Raw genomic sequence first — 16,389 nt, 5'->3', positions numbered from 1 at the left:
TTATTTTATGCTCAAATTTATGAAAGACGTAACAATAAGCAATTACACAGCATTGTTACACCTCTTGCAATACACAGAAAATGAGGCAGTCAAAGGGTACACAGCTTTGTGTTAGTGACAAAAAGGCCACATGATTGCAATATATCTTCCTCCACAAGGGGTATTCCTATCAGGAACATCCACAGCATATCCACCCCTTGCACACACACTTATGCCAGAGGGCCAAGCCACCAGAGTTATGGAAACAGCATAGTGAAGCAAGCTACATTACTTCTCTTAGGAGTTATGTAGTTTACTCAACTCCCATTAAGTGTATGTACACACTGAGGAATCCACAAGGAATTGAAAAATACATTTTTCTGATTGAAATTCCTTGCCTATTCAGTTTGGGCAGAATGTAAGCCCCATCGACTTCTATAGGATTCATCTAGCGCAGTGCTTCTCAAACTGTGAGGCGCCCCCTAGTTGTTGGTGAGGCCCAGCTGGGGAGACAGTTTTCACAATAGAAACTATAATCGGCACAGTCCTTTTTAGCAACATAATTTATTTTGTACTTGCTCTATTAGCATATAGAGCTTGGGAGACAGGTGTAAGGTAGCCCTAGCATTATTTTCAGCTTTTAAATGGACTTCCACCACAGATGGTGAGGCCCAGGCATCCTCTTGGTCAGTCTGGTGAGGCCCAGGTATTGCCTTCATATGTTGGCATTGCCTTCATCTAGCGGAATCAGCCCAAAAAGAATTGGCATATCAATTCTTGAGGCAGAAGAATTTTCCTGACAGAAATTCCACCAGGTGCACAATGGAAAAATTAATCAGCTTGACATTGCACCTGTAAAATATGAACATTTCTATTTTCCATCAGGAAAATTCTTCTGCCTCAAGAATGGATATGCCAATTCAATTTCAAGGAATTTCAAGCAGAAAACTTACTTACTTTCCTCTTTATTCCTCAGTGTGCACCGGAGGGTATGTTCACACTGCATCAAAATGCACACTGAATCAGCTTGAAATTTTGCCTGTAAAATTTCTGAGTGCATTTTGACGCAGAATCTACTTAAAATTCCACGCCGATTCCTTTTGTGTGTGTGAAGATACCCTATGGGTATGTGCTTACTGAGGAATAAGCTAGGAATTGAAGAGGAAAGTAAGTTTTCTGCTTGCAATTTCTTAATTATTCAGCTCTGGCTGAATAAGAGCCCCATTGACTTCTATAGGATTCCTCTAACATAATCTGCCCAAAGAAATCATACGTCAATTATTTGTGCTGAAAGTGGATCTGCAGCAGAAAATTTTGCCATGTGAACTAAGTGGAAATACCATTGAATACAATAGGACATTACTCTGTTCATATTTTATGGTAACAATTTCAAGCGAAAATTAAGAGCAGATTCCGCTTGAAATTCCTTGCCTATTCCTCAGTGTGCACATACCTTAACAGTAATGGTAGTAACATAAAAACTTCCCATTGGGCTGATTTTTTTTCTTAAGCACCTCTGGCAGATACAACCGTTCCACCCTCAATCAGGACAAGTGTGGGGCACACATCTCATATCCTGTCAATATGTCACAATTGTCTAAGATAGAAATGTCCCTTTAATACAAGAGCAGATTATCTTCGTACAAGGCAATATCACTGTACAGATACAGTGATGTTTTATGTCCACAACCTCAGCTGTGCAGCCCTAGCCTCACAGAGAAATACAAGTAAATACTGCTGTCACTGCGAGACCGACTGAAGCCTACCCACAAAACAAATACAGATTAAAAGAAAATCCACTGCACATCCCACTAGTTGCATAGTTCATGCAGTGTCACAGGAGACAAAATTAAAAACTAAAATTAAATTGTAAACGTTCAAAAAATACTTAGGTGAAATCTCACACCTGGGTTCAAAACCTACAATTTTTTTTTCCTTTTTTTGGTTCAATATCAGACAGCAGTTTAATCTGCAGTGTTACTTTGCACCCGGATGCTCTCGGTGACTGCATACTGCATGCCCACTTCATTGTAAACATTTATGCAAACATCTTTGCATACACGGCTTTCTCCTTTTCCTTCTGTTCTTTAATCCTCTGCTTCACCCGGAGGACCTCACTGCTGATAGCTGGGTTGAAAAAGTAAATGGGATAGGGTTAGTTTAGGACATACTACAGATTACTGGAATGTGTGAATAAGCAGCACATCTATCTGAAAGCTGTCAGCACCTCCTCTGTGCAATGGTATATGTAACACTTATACAGGGTTGTGCGAGGAAGCAGAAATACAAATCCCTATACACAGGCTCAAGTTATCAGTGTAACAAGTGAAAACACTCAAGGCACTGAATAGGTTTGCAGATGCCAGAGTGTGCAGACAGCATAATAAAGGGGGATTTACTACAAACTTCATTTATCACCTAACCACAGGAAACTGTGTGCTCACTGAGGGTCCCCACACCAGTTACTTCAAAGGGGGTTTCAAGCCCTTTAATTCCCCATAGCTGTACAGGGCTCTGCTGGTTTCGTCAGGCCAACAACCTTTGAATGGAGCAGCTCACATGATTGACGGTCACTTTATTAAAACTCTCTTCAGTGTCATATGGTAAAAAAACAAAACAAAAAAAAAAAACAGGAAATTCATGTCTCTCATTTTAGAGTTCTAAGGGGACACTAGAGCTGTCCTAAATCCTAGAATTATCCATCCTGTGCATAGGTATGAAATGAATTTTTAAAAATTAAATCGTAAAAATGAAGTCACCAGCCGTGAAGTATGCCAACTGCCCTATAAGCAATCCTTAACCTTGTTCTCCACTGTCTGCTTTTGGGGAAATCACCACACAGCCAGGATCAGTGAATTATTTCCTAGCGTCAATGTCATTATGTGTACCTCTGCCTCATCAAAGAGTCTCAAAACACAGGACTAGCCAGATATCCCTCCGAGAAGGACCCAGCCGAGGGGTGGCTCCTGTAAGGAAACCACCAAACCTCCATATTAAGTGACCCTATAAGTCAATGTAATGACAAGGGAAAAACCAAGGCCAGGTATTCATCCCCCATACAGCTGTTTCGGGGTGTTGCCCCTCAGTGTGGAGCAGGATTCTGGCTAGGTGGAAGAGATACCTAGTAGCACATAAATGTGAGCTTTTACTATGCTTACTAATAAAGGGTGTATTACACTGCCCAATCTGGGGGAAGCGAGCAGCAACCTGTCAGCTCAGCGCTCGCTTCTCTCATTTCCTGCTCGCTGACGGTGCTGTTACATGCAAAGACAGCGAGCCGGGGGCAGCGACACTTCGGCCGCCGCTCCTATTACGGTTGTTGCACAAATAGTGCTCTTTCAGCAAGTTGAAAGACCACTATCAGCTAGCATCATGTATGTCGGCTAATTATTGCCTTTCAACATACACTATTATGGCCCTGAATGGCCAGTAATCATTTAGTGTAATAGGGCCTTAAAGACATTACAAAGACATGTCTGTTATCTTACAGAGACAGCACTACTCTTGTATCCAGTTTGGGTGCAGGTTTTGCAACTTATTGAAGTGAATGGAGCTTAAATACAAACCACACCTAAACTTAAGACAAGAGTGGTACTGTCTCTGGAAGAAAGCGGCCATGTTTTTCTAATGACGGATAACCCCTTTAAGACAGAGGGTTACTCCCATCTTCGCTTTGTGGGGAAGCAGTTATCCCCACAAAAAAGTGGGGCACAGGCCGCAGCCTCATTCTGTTTGGAAGTGTTCAGTGTCTCACAGAGAATGAATTAAGCGCATTACTTGTGGTGACAACTGTGTCCCCAATTCTCAGGATCGATTTGGGCCCTAGCAGTCAGACTCCCAGTGATCAGCTTGTTATCCCCTTATACTTATGGCATAACAAGCCGAGTTGTAAATACCCCTTTAGGGTATGTTCGGACGTACAAGATCTGCAGCAGATTTGATGGCGCAGATTTGAAGCTGCAAATTCAAAGCAAATCAAATCTGGGCCATCAAATCTGTTGCAGATCCTGCACGTGTGAATGCACCCTTAAACGTCAGCCACAATTCAGCTGACGATGTAAAGTCCATCTATATGTCTGCTTCCATTCTCCTGTGCAAAGTGGCAGAGGCTTTTCCAAAGTCCTGAACTGCTGCAAGCTGTGATTTCTACTTGTTCCACCTTCCACCCCTATTCCTGCTTAATTGACAGTCAGCTGGAAGCTGAGCCTCAAGCAAGGTAAGGTATAGACGTGGGAACAAGAAGGCACTACAGCCCTTAGCACTTTAGGAGCTAGGCAAAGCCTGACAATTTGCAAAGGAGAATAAAATCATTTTTCTACATTCATTATGGAAGCACTAATGGATATAGGAAATGAACCATGTATATCCCTGTCCTAAGATTCCTATTAGGCAAAATGATTTTTTAAAATATTTTCTCCCGTTAACAATCGGAAATGAGCACTCTTGCAAGCAACCTAAAATCATTTACCATAGTACATGGAACGATAGTTGTTAGTCACAATTGTAATTTTTACGATCTGCTTAAAAAGAAGATGCCATCAGACAAACAAATTTTTGTTAGTCATTTGATCATTGCCTGCATACACATGAAAAGAATGATAACTTATTATTTTTGCACAATAATCTTTCAGCATAATAGAGCTCTTACAGCGTCAGTTATTTGTAATGGAACAGCTGACATTCCCCTTGAGGATGAATGTACTGGTCCAGGCTCTTGTCTGGGACAAAACTGTCACTGTACAGCGTCATTTCTCAAAATGAGTTGTGATGACGACCAAGCAGGTGGCACCACTGAATACATCGATGAAAGTATTCAGAACATACCTGTGTTTTTATTACCATAAATGCCTTCAGGCAAGAATAGTCTCAAGGCGGCAGTGCCCAATATTCCCTTGGCCCTAGCACTGCTAAACCTCATTGTGCTGTATACACAGTGTGCATTGCCGATTATGCAAGTGGGTGGGCATACAGCACAGTGAAGCTTGGCAGGGAACAATAGGCCAAACCTCTTTAAAGGACAACTCCTGCTGGAACCCCGCCCCCCCCCCCCCCCCAAAAAAAAAAACAAAAACAAAACAAAAAAAAAAACACAGCCACACAGACACCATACTCACCATCCCTCTGGTGACGATCGCCACTCCATTCGCCCGCTGTCCGCCTCACAGTCACCTGCGTCCGCCGTCCAGCGATGTCTCTTACTTCCGGGTCCATGGGAGAGAAAAGGCTGCCAGAGCGCTTGCACACCGGCAGCCTTTTCATTGGCTGGAGCGCATCACATGGCTTCCAGCAAGCTCAGCCAATCAGGGCTGAGCAAACTGGAAGCCATGTGATGCGCTCCAGACCGGGCATTTAACCACAGTACAAAGATATATAACTTTGTAATGTGTGTTAAATATACAAAAAAAAACATTTTGTGGGAGTTGTCCTTTAACAATATTCACAGTCCAAATAAAAGTTGTTTTTTTGTAAATATAAAACCAGGAAATAAAAAGGTATGTTCTGATGCTTTTACCAATATCCGTAAAGCAAGGCTACCAGCTGGGTAGGTAGTAAAGATGTTACAGATTCACTTTAACAGTTCTGACATTTATATATGCAGCAATACCAATTATGTTTTTCCCCTTATTTTACATAATAGATATGAAAAGGGTTTCTTCCTGTATGCTTTGGTGTACTTTTATTTCTCATACCTTCCACCATAATGTATGGCAGCCAGTGGTACTGAAAAATAAAAGCTACCCACAAAGCTGAATCTTTCCAACAATCAGAATTAGAACTTGACTTTCTAAATTTACCTTTGTCTTCAGGTGCCAACTCATGGGCCCTTTTAAGGTCCTCCTAAAGAGACAAAGAAAATTATGTTTAAAAAACAAAAAAAACACACCTTACAATTGTAAAAAAAAATAAAAAGTACAAGTTAATTTTACACTTTACCAGTGCTTGTTCATAATCCTTCAACCCCTGCCAGCCTTGGGCTCGTCTGTAAAGTGCTTTTGTATTAGATGGATCAATTTCTAGAGCCTATTAAAAAAATACATATATTATTAAACCAAAGGGTTACCCATCTGTTTCTGGTGTGCAGTTTCTCAATAAGGTTTGGTAGATACCATAGAACTGTCCTATAACCACTCACCTCATGACAGCTTTCAATTGCTGCTCTGAAGTCAGACACTTTCAGTTTACAAGCAGCGATATTCAGGTTGCAGCTTACTGCAATTGGATTTAACTTTGCAATGTTGTCATCTCCAGTGACATCTTTACAGCTTTCCACATATCTAGAAAAATCCAAAAAGCGGTCAACAGAAAAATGAAAAACGTATTTATTACTGTGATTAACATTACTATTCAGAACTCTGTAAATATCCTAAATGACTAAGCATGGTCCTTCACTCGTGAAGCAAACATGTTTGTTGGTTTACAGGACTATATGCACACAGACATTGATATAACCTGAGCAGTCTTGGGGATCCTTATATGTGGGGTGCACTGCAATCTCTGAAAGTGACTTGAGGACCAAAGGTTAAAATGTGTAAAAACAGCCCAACAATATCAATAACAGTCATTATATAAATGCAATAGCTTATTATAGTAAGACTAAATATCTCTTTAAATAAAAGAGGAAATGTATTGATGACGTGATAAAAAGAGAAGTCTGGTAATTTCTAAAAGCCGGCAGCCTGCATAGGTAGGGGGGAACTTACCTCTCCCCGTGCCCACAGTGAGTAGCCAGAGGACCCCTGCCGGAAGTCATTTTCCCTGAGTTGCAATGACTGAGTGGCCAGTCCATCTGCCAGGTTGTGACTTGGACACCCAAAGATCCCAAAGTCTGGCAGGGGTCCCGCAGCCACTCCTGCTGCTCACCGCAGACACAGGGAAAGGTAAGTTGTTACTTGTAATCAAATTCCCCCCCCTCTCCCTGCAAGCTGACAGCTTTCAGAAACTGCCAGACTACTCCTATAATCCTCTAACACATCATGGTGGCACGCAAGAAATTGTGATCACTAGAAGGGATTAGCTGACAGTTGCTTTCCATCTTTTTCTTGCTCAGTTTTGCTCATGAAAGCAGAACTTTCAATGAATGTAGACTGCTCACTCTGCATTCACAAACAGAGCTAAGGCTGGGTTCACACTACGCTTTTGCAATCTCTTTAACAAATCCATTTTTTTTTTTTGCTGGACACAAAATATGTGGTCGACCACGTTTTGTGTCAGTCCAAAAAAAAAAACAAAAAAACACGGATGCGTCCGGTTTTAGGAAAAAAAAAAAAAAGATGCAAAAACGTAAAGTGAACCGAGCCTTAGCAGGTAAAAAAAAAAAAAAATAATATATGATATATATATCAGCAAGTTAGATTCGTCTTTAACCCCTTAAGGACAGAGCCAATTTCGATTTTTGCGTTTTCGTTTCTTCCTCCTTGTGCTTAAAAGGCCATAGCACTTGCATTTTTCCACCTAGAAACCCGCATGAGCCCTTATTTTTTGCGTCACTAATTGTACTTTGCAATGACAGGCTGAATTTTTGCATAAAGTACACTGCGAAACCAGAAAAAAATTCAAAGTGTGGTGAAATTGAAAAAATAAAAACGCATTTTGTTTATTTGGGGGAAATGTGTTTTTACGCCATTCGCCCTGGGGTAAAACTGACTAGTTATATATGTTCAAGTCGTTACGATTAAAACGATATGCAACATGTATAACTTATATTGTATCTGATGGCCTGTAAAAAATTCAAACCATTGTCAACAAATATAAGTCACTTAAAATTGCTCCATTCCCAGGCTTATAGCGCTTTTATCCTTTGGTCTATGGGGCTGTGTCAGGTGTCATTTTTTGCGCCATGATGTGATCTTTCTATCGGTACATTAATTGCGCATATACGGCTTTTTGATCGCTTTTTATTACAATTTTTCTGGATTTGATGCGACCAAAAATGCGCAATTTTGAACTTTGGGATTTTTTTGCGCTTACGCCATTTACCGTGCGAGATCAGTAATGTGATTAATTTATAGTTCAGGCGATTACGCACGCGGCGATAGCAAACATGTTTATTTATTTATTTGTTTGCTTTTATTAATAACCTGGGAAAAGGGGGGTGATTCAGACTTTTATTAGGGGAGGGGGCTTTTTACTATTAACAACATTTGTTTTTTTACTTTTACACTTATACTAGAAGCCCCCCTGGGGGACTTCTCAATGAGAGGTCAAAGCACTTATACTAGATCTCTGCAGCATAGATATGCTGCAGAGATCCATGAGATAGGCACTCGTTTATGAGTTAACGAGTGCCAAGGCGGGGACGGCGCCATCTTGGAGCGGTCCCCGGCCGGCTTCAGAAACGGAGATCGCTCCTCCGGGATAACATCCCGGAGGAGCGATCTCCCCACTAGACACCAGGGATGACGCTGCATCCGGTAATCGGATGCAGCTGTCAACTTTGACAGCTGCATCTGATTACTGTATTAGCGGGCACGGCGATCGGACCGTGCCCGCTAATACCTGCGGTCCCGGGCTACAAGCGGCACCCGGGACCGCCGCGGTTCAGAGCGCGGCCGCCGCGCGGCCCCGCTCTGAAAGTCCCTAACGGCATCAGGGCGTAGATATACGCCCTATGTCGTTAAGGGGTTAATATAACATGCTGTGTATCTATTAATTCATCAATCTACTATAGTAAAAGCTTCAGCTTGCCAACCATTCCTAAGGTAAACATGAAAGATAATCCCAACACTAAAAGTAAAAGTAATGCAATAGTCCTATTTTACATTTATATGTACAAAGCTTCATCCACATGGATATGAAATGAAGGAATCATTACTACTACTTTGGCGAGTGCCAGGATTATCTTTTACATACTTACCTAGGGAATGCCCTTTCCACACACAACACGCTTGATGAGCAGACACTTTTACTATAGTAGATTCATGAAATCAGTATGAAACACCACGTTACATTGCTGACCATTATAAACAAGTAGGGTAATGTAGCAAATCACTTCATGTAAAACATGTTAACATACCTTAACGCCTTGTTGTACTTCTTAATTGCCATATCCCAGTTCTGAGACTTGAACAAATTATTACCAATATTCTTGACATCTTCTGCTATGCTGACAATTTTTTCAACCTGTTAAAATACGTGGAGCATTGCTTTTACACAAGAATTATTACAAACCTTAAAAGATTATAACTTCTGTGAATATATGTTACTTTAAAGTCTATAGCAAAATATAGATGCCTTAAAAAACAAAGCGAATATGCAAAAGAAGAGCCCGCAAAGCCTCATTTAAGAGTCTCGAAACACAAGGGGTGGCTCCTGTAGGTAAACAACTAAAACCACCATATTAAGTGGCCCTATAAGTCAATGTAATGACTTATATTACATAATTTGGTGGTTTCCTTACAGGAGCCACCCCTTGGCTGGGTCCTTCCCGGAGGGATATCTGGCTAGTCTCTTAAATGAGGCTCCACAGGCTCTTCTTTTGCATATTTTTGTTTCCCAGGGAGCAATGCACCTAGGATTTGGCTGGTCTTCCTGTTTCTATTAAAAAAACACATGGCTTGTTTGAGGTTTACCATAATTTTTTTTTAACTGCTGAAAAGCACCGGAAAAGTAGAGCATGTGTAGGAGACTTAACAGTAGTGTCCATTGTCAATCAAAAACCTTGGTACTATATTTTACTACTTTCAGCAATAAATGTATATGACATATGAAACCTAGTGACAGCTCCACCTGAATAAGTACTTACATCATTTAATTCAACATCAGAGTCTTCTGGAAAATCAGGATGGGTGTCCCCAGAACCATCCACAGGAGGTGTAACCCATTCATCTCCATCTTTCAACTCTCCACAATCTGCTATTACACATAACTAGATAAAAATAAATAATAAGCTTGTTGAAACATACTAACTGCATGAAAGCTATTACAATTCCCACTGCTATAAAATTACCTAATGTTTGAGGTATTGCCTCCTATACACAGATATTAGCTTATTCTCTGTATATGTATACATATACATATTTGATATAAGCATGTTTTTACCCACAAAATTAGGACTAAATTTATCTCAATAGATAGGTTGTGCACGTTTTAAGTGTATAGACAATAGTCACATTTGTATCCTGCAAAAAGCCACTGACTGGAGTGGAATCGCTGACTGACAGCCCTCTAGCCAGAATGTGCTGCCAGAAAAATACAATTTATTGCCTTAAACTGTTCACATCAATGAGGACATTGTATAATTATTACACCACTACATAACTACAAACAGTTCTTACCAATCCAAAAATAAGATACACCAACAACACTTACTTTAGAAGGTTTCTCCCCCTTAACTTCAATATTTTCCAGCATTTTCACAATGCCAAATCCTTTCAGAACTTGGCCAAATACCACATGTTTCCCATCTAAATGGGGTGTGGGGACAGTTGTAATGAAGAACTGAGAACCATTAGTATTGGGGCCAGCATTAGCCATACTGAGCAGGCCTTCCCTGTCATGCTGCAAGAGAAAGAAACGTGATCAGCTCACTGAAAACATAAGAATAATTAATATCTTAAAAAGCCAGATCTAAGGCTGAAGACCCCCATGCGCCTTCAATAACTAATGGCCAAGCAACTGCCCAGCCGTCAGTTATGTCGCCTGCCCACTAACACGTTCCTGTGCTCTCTATGGGGAGGGGAGACGCAGTGGGAGCATTCTTGCTGCGCTTATCTCTGACCAGGGTGGATAAAAATCAATGATTTTTTTAAAAAAATCAAAAAAAATCGGATTTTTTTGATTTAAATCGGATTTTTTTGATTTAAATCGGATTTTTTTCAATAAACTGCTTTTTGAGGAAAATATTTTACCATCCAAAGGTTCTTCCATCATGAGATAAAGCTGAGTTGTTTAACTCAGTAGAATAAAGGCTGTATATGTTCTCAAATGTTACAACATGAACAGAGTTGAGAAAAAGACCTTAATCCTATTGTTCTACAAACCTATGAATACAGAATCATCCCCTTCAGTACCAAGTCCAAGAAGTTAGACAATATGTTTCTGATTGTTTGGACTATTTTTTTTTTTTTTTTTTTGTTTAGCCAAATTAGTTAACATGGATGTTTGTTTAAAGAGAACCAATCATGGACGAAAGTTAAAAAAAATTTTTTCCCTAATTAGATGTAAATCATCATTTTATTAACATTTGTAAATATAATTAATTATTTTTATTATCACGTTTTTTAATTATTCACTTTTTATTTTCCTGTCTCGAGCCGGCTCTTTTCAAAAGAGCCGGCGCGAGACAGGAAACTCCCGTCATGCAGAGCGGCAGGAAAGGTTCCCATGATCCTTTGCCCGCCGCTCCGTTAATACACAGTGATCTCGCGCTATACAGCGCAAGATCGCTGTGTATTTTCTAGTCCCTTTCCTCTAATCTATTTATGAAGATACAGACTGCAAATACAGTCTGTATCTTTATACTTTACCTATCCTCTTCTTCGGTGCAGCAAGGCCGGCGCCGCCATCTTGATTACGTCACTTGCGTTCCAGCGGTGGAACGCAAGGCCCGTAATCAAGATGGCGGCGCCCGGCCGTGCGGCACTGAAGCAGAGGATAGGTAAAGTATAAAGATACAGACTGCAAATACAGTCTGTATCTTCATGAAGTCTATCTATGAAGATACAGACTGCCTTTGCAGTCTGTATCTTTATACTTTACCCGATTCTCTGTTCCCTGGCTGTTCCGGCGGCGGCGCCATCTTGATGACGTCACGCTGGAACGCACCGCTGGAACGCAAGTGACGTCATCAAGATGGCGGCGCCCACCGGAACAGCCAGGGAACAGAGGATCAGGTAAAGTATAAAGATACAGACTGCAAATGCAGTCTGTATCTTCATGAATAGAGTTAGGGAGAGATATACTTTCATAATAGGGACAGTTACATTTAGGTGATTGGTCCTCTTTAAGCAAATAACGTATGCTGTAATGTTGTTATTGTTTCAGTTGAATAAATCCATTTAAATTGTTATTAAGTTCAGGATTATTTTTCTCCTTCCTTAGTACAACAGAACAGTGGTGTCCAAATATGAATGATTAACCCATTAAACTGGGGAGAAAAAAGTAATATAAAAAGTGATTCTAAAAATCTTCATCTACTTGCATGTTAAAGTAGCAAGAACTAGTTTAGGTAGAAACTTTGATTTAAATCACTGATTTAAATCAAGCCTTCCGGACTAGTGATTTAAATCGTGATTTAAATCGTGATTTAAATCAGTTTGATTTAAAACAAATCCACCCTGTCTCTGACTATCCCCTATGACCTCTAACATCATCTGTCAATGGTGGTTCTAGACAAATAAATAGTGGGTTCGGTCTATGCAAATGTATGGGGACCTTTAGGGTAAATTCACACGGGCGGATCCGCCGGGAGTCTCACGCACAAAATCCGCAATACATGTATTATTCTTATTATTAATAATACGTGTATTGCGGATTAGCTGCAGATTTTGTGCGTGAAACTCCCGGCGGATATGCCCGCGTGAATTTACCCTAAGGCTCTGCTCTAGAAAGTCAAAGAAATTAGAAATTAAGCCCAAATAAAAATTGTGATGACTAAAACAAGCTATTACCCCCCCCCCCCCCACACACACACACACACACACACACACTGCCCCCAACAAGACTGTATGGCAACTTAACAACTTCATCCCAATCATAATATTTTCTACAAAAAGCAAAATTGGAAAGTAAACTAGAAGGTGTTGCTGTAGGTAAAGGGGCACCAAATAACCCTAAGCGTCAAAGTCTTGTGCTCCTCTTTGGAAAGGATTCACTTACTCTTCCTGGGTCCGGTCGGTGTATTCATGTGCACATGATCGTCACTAGAGGCTGCTGTGCACATGGATACACAAACAGGGCCCAGGGAGAGTAAGTATATCCTTTCCAAAGAGGAACACAATACCCATCATTTTGGTGTTGTGCTGTGCACAACATCACAACTTAACCCCTGCCTTGGCTGGAATTGAGCCAGCTCAGCAGCAGGAGCAGTACAGACAGGGCTACTTCCAAAGAAGACGTTTTCTGCTTCTGGCTGGGAAACCCCATTTAGACGAGTCGAGAATCTCTTCATAATGAAGGGATTCCCTACTCTAAACAGTGATACCCGAACAGCTCTGAAAACGTTTGGATGAATAACAGTTCTCCCCAGTTTTCGAGTAGCGAACAACACTTTGGGGGAAATTGTGGTTTGGGAACCGAATTGTTTAAACACCAAATTGCATGTTTGTAAATGGAATGAACAGAGTGACTACATCAGGTTCATTAAACGCAACAGGCCTGCTGTCAGTTCACTGCAGCAGACGCCATTAATGTATGCTCCAAGCATACAGAAGACATGTGATGTGCACATTGCCTAACACCACTATTTTAAATACCTTGTAATGGAAGTTCTCATCCTCAAATTTCTCTCCATATATACTTTCACCACCAGTTCCATCTTGGTTTGAGAAGTCTCCACCCTGGATCATAAACTTCTTTATAACTAAAATAAAAATACAGTAAAGAGACATAAAAAAAGTGCATGAATCCAGATCCTTTTCTCATACGGTGTGCAAAACATGAGGGCACTGCTTTTTTATTTTATGTATTTTTATACAGATAGACTAATTTGCTAAATGCAGGCTAACACTACTTACTTCTATGAAAGGGACACCCCTTAAAGTGAAGCGGCTTTCCAGTGGTCTTTCCTAAGCCTTTTTCACCTGTGCTCAGTGCTCGGAAATTTTCTGCAGTTTTTGGAACCACATCAGCAAATAATTCTAGTACAATTCGGCCAACTACAACGATAAAGAAGCAAGAAAGTTAGATGTAAGGAAGACGCAACAAACAAGCAGAGGCAATACCTATACTACATGATACATAGATATAAATAGGCTTTTGTTCAAAAGATCCTGAAACTAAAAAGGTACAGCTATATGAAGGCAGGCTACACACATCATGCCAAAGTGTATTCACCCTGTAGGGACAATGCAGGTAACAAATATACTTAGGGCTCGGCCACACTAGCGTTTTTACACGAAACTAATGGATCCTTTCATTTTTTGTAAGCGGATAGCTAAAGACGGATTTGCTAATGGATGTCAACGGAAGCAAATGGATAGCCAAAAATTTTAGTGTATCCATTTATTTTAGTAAAATTAGTGGAAGCTTGCTATCCATTGTCATCCGTTTGTAATTCCGTTCGTGTCCGTTTTTCAGGGTTTTTTTCCCAGCTCCTCCCCTTCCTTCCCAGAAGAACTTCCTGTCTTCTCTCCCCTTCTGCGCATGCTTCAACTAGAAAACGGAATGGGACGGAAACTGATTAACCTTTTGTTTCGATCCATCACCGTTGACTATCTTAAGAAAAAAAAATGTATTGCATCGACCCGTTTAAGTTTTGAAAACTTGTTCAGAAAAACGGAACTTGAACGGATTGCATGCTAACGGAGCACTATTTAGTCAAATGGAGAACAATAAAATATCATTGAAACTTATGGGGATTGTAACGGATCCAACAATTCCCGTTTCACTTTCTGTAAAACGGAAAAGGATGACAGAATGGTGCCGGAAGGACGAACACTAATGTGAACGTAACCTTACTTAATTTCTGTGTAAGATGGTTGCAAATTTCTGAGCAGTCCCTTATTTGCTCAAACTCTTATGACTTTTCCTGTGCTTTCCACAAAAGTGTGAGAGCATTGCACAAAGATTCACAGTTTCTGGTGAAAACCATGATGTGGTCACCTACTGTACATCATGGCAGACTGCACCAGACATAAAGCAATATCAACCAATCACAGCTCAGCATCTTTTCTAGCTCAGCAATGGGAGGAATGAAAGCTGCGCTGTGATTGGATACTATGGGCACCCCTGAGCTGGTGCAGGAGTTACACGTGCCCTCCAGGGGTAACACATAAGCTGCGGGGCCCTATAATAAGTATATAGGCCATCAGTGGAGCAGTCACACAGCCTGCGCCCAGCCCCCCCTCGGCCACACAGCCGCCCTCCATGCTGTGAGCACAACTTCCCCGACCATTCATTCAGGCGCTGCCGCCACTCACCCAGTTCGTCTCCCACATCAATATCGAAGAACACCCGCGGGTTGTCGGGGTTGGACGGTCTGTTGTTGGGAGCGGGGTTAGCCATGTTCTCCCTGCGGACAGTTTCTATAACTGTTTCACCGGCTTCTCACACCTGAGCACACTTCCGCTGCGGCGGGGCGGGACTTCCGCTGCCATTGGCCCCGCCCCTCTGTAGTGCTGGATAGTTCTGGAGGTTTGTAGAGCAGCGCGGGCGGTGGCGCTGTGTGGCACGTGACCTCTCCGTTAGCGCGCCCTGTGTAGGTGGTGGCCTGTGTGCCCGGTGGTCATGGTTACATGTGACTGAGCAGTACGGGCACGCGTTATAGGGACACCTATGGTTAGCTCCTAGGGTTTCTCCATATACTGCCGAGCACTAACACTTAAAAGGGTTTTCCTGTAATGGACGCCACGGAATAGGTGATGAGAGTGGATGGAGATACACAGCTGCAAACGACCCCCACAAGTAATAGAGCCCCCCCCCCCCCCCTGTGTGTGCAGCGTCACTGGAGACTACATACAGACACAGTGCACTCTCCATACAATGGACGCAGGACCCCAGAACTCTATTAGGTAGTTACAGGGGCCAGGATACATTGGTTGCTGGGCTGACATACAACACATGCAGCCCCCAGCCTGGTGTGTACACCCCCTCAGGGAAGGAGAAGACAGAGCAAAGTGGACACCAGAATAGTAGGCGTGTGCTCTATAGGCGGTGGTCTTAGTGGGATCTGTTGTTACAATATCTGACATTTACAATAGTACAAGCGCCCATACTAGGATCAGCTGAGCGTCATGTTCTCTATGGAGAGAAGAGGAGTAAGGGCCCTTTTACACAGAAAGATTATCTGACAGATTATCTGCCAAAGATTTGAAGCCAAAGCCAGGACTGGATTTGAGAAGAGGAGAAATCTCAGGCTTTCCTTTATGACCTGGTCTCTGGTTATAGTCTGTTCCTGGTTTTGGCTTCAAATCTTTGGCAGATAATCTGTCAGATAATCTTTCTGTGTAAAAGGGCCCTAAACTGATGCCAGGCAGATCTCTCAGAACAAAATCCAACATTTCTGACCCTTCTAAAATGTTAGGTGACCCGGGGCAGAGTCGGGAAGCCACCCCAGACAGCCCGGGGTACTGCCCAAGTCAGTGGGTGCCCACTCTTATCTAAGGTGTATATGGACCTGTAGTCCGCATGTTTTGGATTTGCAGTATGCATTTTCCAAAGTAAATTTGTAGAAAGTCAAAGGGGAAACCTACAAGATGAGAACGTCAATGGGTTAAACACATTCCTGATGTTTCAGGTAAGGCTGGGTTCACA

The 16,389-nt window shown here is 41.7% G+C and overlaps 1 protein-coding gene across 1 annotated transcript; it reads right to left on the bottom strand.

Annotated features, from left to right (window-relative positions):
- Positions 1–15,261, bottom strand: PPID (peptidylprolyl isomerase D). The gene is made up of 10 exons (XM_069977856.1): positions 15,057–15,261; positions 13,653–13,793; positions 13,392–13,498; positions 10,288–10,476; positions 9,722–9,844; positions 8,993–9,099; positions 6,113–6,254; positions 5,914–6,000; positions 5,775–5,817; positions 1–2,106 (listed from the first exon to the last, which is right to left on the bottom strand). The coding sequence occupies exons 1-10, from the start codon at positions 15,139–15,141 to the stop codon at positions 2,018–2,020; spliced, it is 1,113 nt and encodes a 370-aa protein (XP_069833957.1). The 5' UTR covers positions 15,142–15,261; the 3' UTR covers positions 1–2,017.
- Positions 15,262–16,389: the final 1,128 nt, after the last annotated feature.

The sequence above is a fragment of the Dendropsophus ebraccatus genome, chromosome 7 (genome assembly GCF_027789765.1).
Source record: "Dendropsophus ebraccatus isolate aDenEbr1 chromosome 7, aDenEbr1.pat, whole genome shotgun sequence".
Classification (NCBI taxonomy): Eukaryota; Metazoa; Chordata; class Amphibia; order Anura; family Hylidae; genus Dendropsophus; species Dendropsophus ebraccatus.
This window is presented reverse-complemented; position numbering and strand designations above follow the sequence as displayed.